The sequence below is a fragment of the Zophobas morio genome, unplaced genomic scaffold (assembly GCF_036711695.1).
Source record: "Zophobas morio isolate AGI-343-1 ecotype UQ-CSIRO unplaced genomic scaffold, CSIRO_AGI_Zmor_V1 ptg000008l, whole genome shotgun sequence".
NCBI lineage: Eukaryota > Metazoa > Arthropoda > Insecta > Coleoptera > Tenebrionidae > Zophobas > Zophobas morio.
In genome coordinates, this window is record NW_026972113.1 from 15,113,537 (window position 1) to 15,123,047 (window position 9,511).

Below are 9,511 nucleotides of genomic sequence, written 5' to 3' on the forward strand. Positions count from 1 at the left end.
GAAAATTCAAAGAATAAAAATTGAGAAAATTAAAAATTGAAAAAATGGAAAATCGAAAAAACGGAATATTGTGAAATGGAAATATTCTAAATTAAAGTAAACGGAAAATCAGGTAATTGAGAAAACCCAAAATTGCAATTTTTTTTTAAATTCTTCGATTCTTCATTTTTTCATTTCCCCAATTAAAAGTTTTCCATTGAATCGATTTTTAATTTTTTCGATTTTTAACTTTTCGTTTTTAATATTGCAATTTCTCTGTATTAATTTTCCAGTTTTTCGATTTTTCAATGTTAGTTTTTCGACTTTGACGATTTTCACGATTCTATAATTTTTCCATCTTAAAATTTTTGGGTTTTCCAATTTTTCTATTGGATTCGTTTTTTCTTCTTTCCAATTTTTTGATTTTTAAGTTTCTCGTTTTTTAGTTTTCAAAGTTTCGATTTTTCGTTTATTCAGTACTTCGATTTGCAATTTTTCGATTTTCCACTATTTCGAAAAAGTATAAAATGAAAAATTTGAAAAGTCTAAAATCTGGAAATCAAGAACTTGAAAAACTGAAGAATAGAAAAATTGGAACATTCAAAGAATAAAAATTGAGAAACGTAAAAATAGAAAAAATGTAAAATCGAAGAAACAGAGCATTGTGAAATGGAAATATTCTAAATTCAAGAAAACCGAAAATCAGGTAATTGAGAAAACCCAAAATTGTAAAAATTCCTCGATTCTTCATTTTTTCATTTCCCCAACTAAAAGTTTTCCATTTAATCGATTTTTCATTTTTTCGATGTTTAACTTTTGGTTTTTAATTTCTCAATTTCTCGATATTAATTTTCCAATTTTTCGATTTTACAATTTTTCTTTCGTTTCTTCGGTGCTTCGATTTGCAAAAATCTAAAAACTGAAAATCACGAACTTGAAAAACTGAAGAAACAAAAAAATTGGGGAAATGGAAATATTGAAAACTAAAGAAAACGGAAAATCAGGTAATTGAGAAAACCCAAAACTCCAAAATTGAAAATTTTAACAATTCGGAAACTGGGGAACTGAAAAATCGAAAAATGAAAAACTGTAGTATCAAAATATTGCAAAATTGATGATTAATTGCAAATCGAACAATTAAGGAAACGAAAAATGAAAAAATTGAAAAATTAAAGAAAATGGAAAAACGAATAATTTTAATTTTTATGAAAACCTTTATAAGTTAAAAGTTCATTAGTACAATTTATTATAGAGTCATTATTATGACTGTATGAAATATTTTTTACACATCAATTTTAAGATGATGTCATGAACTTTTTAGAAGGGAATAAACGAATATGGATCTCTAGACTAAACACTGAATTAATAAAATTGAAATAACATTTACCAACGTAAATTTTGGAGAGAAAAGTCAACGTCCCGGAGACAGCTACACCCTTTGGAACAACCCATAAATTATCTGTCTTTCATGCGATTTTCTCTGGTTTAGGGAGATTTATTGATGTTCAATTTGCTAAGTAGCTTTATGAGCGTAGGTGTGTAAATGTTTCGGACCGTTCATCAAAGTGTCAGAGCAGGTAGAAGCAAAACAATGCACTCTCGTCTTTTCCAAAAAGACCTCTTTCCTTCTCTAATACCGTTTTTAATTGGTTATTACGGTTTAATGAATGGTTAACGGTTGAATTATTTTCTCATACGTGGTTCGATTTCTTCGTCCGACGACTTGTTTTTACAAATGGTTTGAATTTATCGGATTCCCGTGATGTTGATGACCAACGCGCTAAAAGAACTTGCGTGCCCATAAAGCGTTCACTTGTGTATTGCTGTCATTAAGTCGCATAACTCGCGAGGTTGGCAGTACTGCCGATAAACGGTAACAAATCACTTAGTTGTACCGTGCGAAATGGCTTCATTATAAAGGGGGGTTTACATGATCGATTCGGCTTTTGTTTATTCACTGAATACATGCACAAATATTTTTATATTTACTTCAGTCTTCGTTTCGAACTGACTTTGTCCCTCACGTACATCCTCAGGGCTAAAACTGGAGCTTCGAAGCCAAGGTACACGAAAACAGAAACCACCAAAACCACTGCGTATGTACCACTAAACATAATCACCTAAAAATTCCTTCTTATATAAACACATTTTTACGAAATTTTGTAATTTTATTACATTCTCTACAAGACTCAAAGTAAACGTTTCCTTTTTGTTACCAAGACAAACAAAGACGACGCTTTCATGTACTAAATACATACTCAACGTCAATTTACCCAGAATTCGAAATACAGGGTGCGACAAAAAATCGTTGATACAACCTGAAAACAATAGTCAGTCTTTTTTGGAAAAAATAATTCATTAATACCTCCACTTCCAGTCGAACAACTCACTAAAATAAAACACACCCCTAAAGACCACACTGGACGTGCCAAAGCATTCCATAGGGCCGACCGTTGAGGACTGAATTCAGTTTCAAACAAAACCAGTTGCCCAAAAACGAGCTTCGTCATTGTCAAACCTAAAACAACCCACACGATTAGGTTGCAAATTTTTGGAATTTTAACACTTGGTCTGGAAAGTACGTATCCAGAGCATGCCCCTATAATCCAGGACGGCATGTGAGCAACAGGGGAATGGTAAATGTAAGTTTCGAAGTCGTCGTTCCACCTGGATTAACCCAACCAGACTCAGTCAAAAAATGTGTCAAAATTTCTTACTCAAACACAGCGAATCCTAATTTTTTGACCAACGTGATTGTGTAGCTGTATAGTACACCGAGAAAAATTCCGCTTGCTAGGATTTTTGCTTTGAGTTTGTTTGACTTCGTGGAAAGTAGAAACAGTGTTGAACACACGTATAGTTGAGTGGTGAGTGCGAATAGCCACGTGTGTGGAAGACACTGGAAAATGGTTTCACGTGACTAGTCTAAGTTTGTTAAAATACAACTTTGTTTTGGATGCCGATGAAGAAGAAGAAAACTTTCCACCAGTCGGTTTGGCAGGGTTGTGTGTAGGTTTTTGCAGCGAAGGGTCCGTAAGGGCCACTAGTACTTTGTTTCAAGGTACTGGTGTGGATGAGAAGGGTCACCAAAAGCACTGGCATGCATCTAAAAATGTTCAATGAGAACTAGTTTGATTCACAGACCGGAGCGCGCTCACGCCAAAGTCGACTCTAAGCGTTCAGAAATTCTGCTAGCAGTGCAGTTATTTTATTGTTTTAAAAGCATTGTGTTTTATTTTGTATTAATTTTTACATATTTTTGGTCACAACTTTGCTAGTTATTTTTTACTTTTAACAATAACGCGACATGCTTAAAAGGCGCTCAGTGATCGAGAAACGGAAAAACTGAAAATTTGAATTATCGAAGAATCAAAAATTTTAAAAATCGAAAAATTAAAATACCCAAACATTAACAAAACCAGAAATCGCAGTTCCCAAAACAGATGATGCCGAGAAAATTGAGAAACGAAAACTTGGAAAATCTGAAAATCTAAAAATAAAATAAATTTAAAAATCGAAAAAGCAAGATGATGAAATTAAAAAATCGAAAAATTGAAAAATAGAAATATTGAAGAACTGAAAACTTCAGAAATCGAAAAACCCAAAATTTCAAAAATTCAAAAGTTAAAATATCGAATAGTTGAAAAATTGAGAAATCATAGTATAAAACAGTCGGAAAATTGAAAAATCCAGAATTCGAAAAATCGAAAAGACGAAATACAAAAAATCCCAAAACAGAAATATCGGAAAATTGAAAAATAAGAGAGAAATTGAAGAATTGAAAAACCACAAAATTGGACGAAACATCAAAAATTCGGAAATTAAAAATTGAAAAATTGAGAATTTGAAAAGTCAAAATCTCAAACTTAAAAATCGAAAAATTGAAAAACCAAAAACCTGAAAAATCGAAAAATTGAAGAACTGAAAAACTAAAAAATCGAAACTTTGGGAAGTCGAGAAATGAGAAATCAGAAAACTGAAAATTCAAAAACATCAAAATTTGAAAAATTAAAAAATCAACAAATCGAGAAATCGAAAATCGAAAACTAAAAAAATTGGAAATCGAAAAATCAAAGATCGAGAAATCCGGGAATCGAAAAGTCGAGAAGTCGAACAATCGAAAAATGGAGACACCGAAATACGCCAAAATCGAAAAGTTAAAAATGAAAAAATTCAACAAACGAAAATTTAAAAATTCAGAAAATTGAAAAATATACATAGAAGTGAAAAATTTAAATATCGAAAAGTTGAAAACTTGAGAAAAGAAATATAAAACGGTCGAAAAATTAAAAAATCTAAAGTTTAAAAAACGAAAAACTGAAAATCCAAAAAATTAAAAATCGAAAAATCCAAAAGTCGAAAAACTCTAAAACTGAAAGAAATATCCAAAAATTGAGAAATTAAAAAGTTGGCAAAATCAAAAAAATTGAAAGTCAAAAAGTAAAAAGTGGAGAAATCCAAAAATCCAGAACTCGAAAAATTGAAAAATAAGAGAGAAATTGAAAAATCGAAAACCACAAAATTGGACGAAACATCAAAAATTTGTAAATTAAAAATTGAAAAATCAAAAACCCGAAAAATCGAAAAATTGAAGAACTGAAACACTAAAAGATCGAAACTTTGGGAAGTCGAGAAATCAGAAGTCAGAAAACTGAAAATTCAGAAACGTCAAAATTTGAAAAATTAAAAAATTTTCAAGAACAGAAAAATCGAAAAATCTAAAATTTAAAATATTGAAAAATTAAAATATCGTAAAATTGAAAAATGTAGAAATCTAAACGTCAAAAAATCAAAAAATAAAAATTAGAAAATCCAAAACTTAAAAATTTCGAAACTGAAAATAGAAGCACTGAAAACTCGAGACATCGAAAAAAAACTACAATTTTAAACACTGAAAAGTTAAAATATCGAACAGTTCAAAAATTGAGAAATCAGCATAAAACTGAAAAAAACTAAAGTTTAAAAAATGAAAAATTGAAAATCCAAAAAGTAAAAAGTCGAGAAATTGAAAAATTCAGAACTCGAAAAGTTGAAATAGGTACAAAAAAATCCCAATACTCAAATTTCGATATATTGAAAAATAGGAATAAAATTGAACGAAATAAAATATCCAAAAATTGGGAAATTAAAAAATAGAGAAATCGAAAAGTCAAAAAAGAAAAGTTGAAAAATCGGAAACTTGGAAAATCGAAAAAACGAATAATCAAAAATTGAAAAAGAATTGAAGAACTGGAAGATCGAAAGTTTGGGAAGTCGGAAAATGGGAAAATCAATCGGAAAACTGAAAATTCAGTAACGTCAAAATTTGAAAAATTGAAAAATATAATTAATTATTAAATGTTGAAGAACTGAAAAATCGAAAATTTAAAATATTGAAAAATTAAAATATCGTAAAATCGAAACATGGGGAAATATAAACATCAAAAAATCAAAAAATATAAATTCGAAAATCTAAAATTTAAAATCGAAAAACTGAAAATCGACAAATCGAGAAATTGAAACTCCCGAAATAAAAAAATTGTAAAATTGAAAAATCGGGTAACTGAAAGACCGAAACATCGAAAAATTGGAAAACCTAAAATTTAAAAATTCCGAAAATTGAAATATAGAAACACTGAAAGCTCGAGAAATCGAAAAACCTAAAATTTTAAAAACTGAAAAGTTAAAGTATCGAATAGTTTCAATTTTTGAGAAATCATAGTATAACGCAGTCGAAAAATTGAAAAATCTAAAGTTTAAAAAATGAAAAATTGAAAATCCAAGAAATCGAAATATCCAGAACTCGAAAAGTCGAAATATTAAAAAATCCCAATACTCAAATTACGAAAAATTGTTGAAAAATAGGAATAAAAGTTACGAAACATCCAAAAACTGGGAAATTAAATAATTGAGAAATCGAAAAGTCAAAAAAGTAAACTCGAAAAATCGCAAACTTGGAAAATCGAAAAACCGAAAAATCAAAAACCTGAAAAATTGAAAATTTGAAGAACTGAAGAACTGAAAGATCGAAACATTGGGAACTCGGGAAATGGGAAAATCAAAAAACTGAAAATTCTGAAACGTCAAAATTCGAAAAATTAAAAAATACATATAATTAAATATTGGAAAATTGAAAAATCGGATAATTCAAAAAACAAAACATCGAAGAATCAATAAGCCGAAAAGCAAAAAATCGAAAAATCGACAAATCGAAAAACCGAAACATCGAAAAATTCAAAAACTGAGACATCAAAAAATCAAAAAGTTACAAGTGGAAAAATTGATAAATCGAGAACAAAATATCGAAACATCCAAATCTCAAAAAATTGAAAAATCAAAAATTTAAAAATTCGGAAAATTGAAAAATTAAAACAGAAGAATTGAAAACTCGAGAAATCGAAAAATCTAGAAGTTTAAAAATTGAAAAATTAATACATCGAAATACATACTTATAAAACAGTCGAAAAATTGAAAGATCTAAAGTTTAAAAAAGACAAAACTGAAAATCCAAAAAATAAAAAATGGAAAAATCCAGAAAACTCGAAGAAACGAATTATCAAAAATTCTCAAAACTGAAAGAAATATCGAAGCATTGAGAAATTAAAAAATTAAAAATTTGTGAAATCGAAAACCCAAAAAAACAAAGTCGAAAAATCGAAGAATTGAAGAACTGAAAAATTTAAACTTGGAAGAAGTCGAGAAATGGGAAAAACAGATTAATTGAGAAAACTGAAAATTTAGCAACGTCAAAAAAATTGAAAAAGAGAAATAGTGAAGAACTGAAAAACAAAAAATCGAGAAATCGAAAAATCTAAAATTTAAAACATTGAATAATTAAAATATGGCAAAATCCAACTTCAAAAAATCAAAAATTAAAATCGAATCTAAATCGAGAAATCGAAACTCCAGAATTTAAAGAATTGAAAAATTGTAAAATCGGATAACTGAAAAATCGAAACATCGAAAAATTGGAAAATTGAAAAATTGAAAATCCCAAAATTAAAAAATCGAAAAACTTAGAAATCCAAAAATCGAAACTTCGAGAAATTCAAAAACTGAGACATCGAGAAATCGAAAAATCAGAGGATCGAGAAATCGAGTAGTTGAAAGTCGAGAAGAAAAGTTAAAAATTGAATAATTTTAAAGAAGAAAAATTGGTAAATCGAAAATTTAAAAATTCGGAAAATTGAAAAATTGAAAAAACCGAAAACTCGAAGTATAAAGCAGTCGAAAAATTGAAAATCCAGGTAAAAATCGAGAAATCAAAAAGTTCAAGAGTCCAAAAATGTAAAAGTGGAAAAATTGAAATACCTATTGAAAAATCCCAAAACTTGAAGAAACATCCAAAAAACTGTGAAATAAAAAACCTAAAAAACTGAAAAATTGAAGAGGACAAAAGTTGAGAAATTGTGTCATTGAAACAGCGGAAAATTGAGAAATCGAAAAGCCGAAAAATCTCAATAGCGTATTTATAAACCACAAGTTCAGGACTACACATAAAATTGTAAATTTTGACCAGATGGTCTAAACCAGTGAGTTCTTCATCAATCAGCTCTGACGAAACTCGGGTTATAGATAAATCGCTTAGAGTCGATATTGGCTTGAGTGCGCTCTGGTCTGTAGATCAAACAAGTTCCCAGCCAACGCAATAGTTAAAGTTAAACTGCGTACCCACATACTTAAAAAATCGCATGAAATAAAAAGTAACCAAATTTGACGTTTTGGAGTAGTTGTAAGTGAGCAGAAATCCGCTGATTGTAAGCAGAGTTTCGTTGCCAAAAAACGAAGACCAGACGAAAGTGCGCGCAAGGTCGTACTTGGGCTAAAATTTTCCAAAATAAATTATAAATTTCGAAATTGATACATATATTTTGGTTTCACCTGAGCGATGACATCCAGTATGTTTTTCGTCAGAAACCTGCCGCTCACTACCACCTCACCCAAGATAATCCAGACATTACTCAGAGCTTTCACTCCACCCAAACAAGTTATATCTTGGTCTGAATGTTGAAACAAAATTTCGGCATTGGTGTAGACGGAAAAAATTAGCCAAATGTTGGGTGATTTGGGTAGACCCTTGTAACGTAAGTACAAATCATACAGGGTGCTCGCAACCATCACAGAAATAACGGTCATGAAAAAGAAACTAAAACGGAGACTCAGTTGCTGCAAAATCAAAAACATTAACTTACTAAACAAAATAGTCCAAAGAACTGGTTGTCACAGGTTTGTCTTTGTAAAAACACAAACTGTCGTGGAATTGTGCCTTCACCCGTAGCCTAAATTTTCTCAAAAGATTCAAAATAAGAATCTCTAGATCTCTGGTTTTGCAAGACTTTGGGACACACAGACCCAAAGGTGCTGTGACATTGCCTCCAAGTTTCAAAATTTTTGCAAAAAACGTCTTGTCGTCACTTCGCGTAATCTAGAACAACCACTCAAAAAAAAAAACACACCAATAATTTATATAAGTACTTTTGATATTTTTAAAGCGAGTGTGGTTGAATTTTGAGCCAGAAACTTATGTAGTTTTGCCGTCCAAAGCACCGTACAATATTGTCCAGTGATGGTTCTTCCACTTGACTTTTCTTCGATGCTTAAGCATTGATCAAAATCTCCAATCAAGTGAAGGTTTCCTTTTAACAGACCTGGATTGATTTTGGCACTAGCGTGTAGCACTACAATTATTGGTTCAAATCTTGGATTCGTTGCAGAGACGTACTTACTTTTTGTAGCCAGAGGGCTTAAATTAAAACTGTTTGGTAATATTGACGCCACATCTAGACTGCAATCTTCGTTCAGTGCGCGATTATTCGCCAATTTTTTTATTGTAGACCAGACAAGTTTTTCCCCGAAAGAATACAACAAAGAAGACGAAAATGGCACGGTAGAAAGGAGGTAATAAAGCACAAACGGTAGCTGCATGGTTAACTAAAGCGAAACAAATACTTTTTCCTTATCACTGTTTTATATTCTTGTCGGTGAATTTTATCTGTGGACATTAGTTTTAATTGCCTACGTTTTTAACCAGGATAGGAATGTTATTAAACCCGATTTGGGTCGATTTGATCTGACCTGCCTTGAGCTGAGTACGATATATTCATGTAGATTTTTTAACTTCAATGAATTATTTAAGTACTTGTTAGAGCATCCCCTTCATCGAGCATCAATTCATAGTCGTACAACAATAAAGCAATAATAGCGTAGTCGCAAGGTTATTTATTGCAGGGGTGTGGATTTGCGGCTCCCCTTGTCATATTAGCTTAAACATATATATGTATTAGGGTTGTTATGTTAATTAGGCGTGGAACGCTAAGAGCAAGGGGCATTATCCCCGAATTATATGTCGATGTCGTCACATTAGCCCTACGAATTGCATTACAATCAGCGGCGCCGCTCTAGGGAGTCAACGAATCGTTATTTGATGCGATTACAGCCTCTATAAAAACGCCAAATTGGCGAAGGATGGAAATGGTCGCTCGAGCACGAAATTAACAAAATCCCTAAAATAAATAAAAAGTTGATAATTCGAAGTGGACGGGGAAGTTGCGCG

General features: G+C 30.8%; 1 protein-coding gene across 1 annotated transcript; it reads right to left on the reverse strand.

Moving 5' to 3' along the window:
• Positions 1-1,928: 1,928 nt before the first annotated feature.
• Positions 1,929-8,883, reverse strand: LOC135124861 (uncharacterized). Its single transcript, XM_064050084.1, has 10 exons — positions 8,685-8,883; positions 8,434-8,636; positions 8,151-8,383; positions 7,840-8,104; positions 7,638-7,780; positions 2,926-3,085; positions 2,697-2,878; positions 2,345-2,646; positions 2,155-2,297; positions 1,929-2,099 (listed from the first exon to the last, which is right to left on the reverse strand). Exons 1-10 carry the CDS (start codon positions 8,881-8,883, stop codon positions 1,965-1,967), a joined length of 1,965 nt encoding a protein of 654 aa, XP_063906154.1. The 3' UTR covers positions 1,929-1,964.
• Between the last annotated feature and the right edge of the window lie 628 nt (positions 8,884-9,511).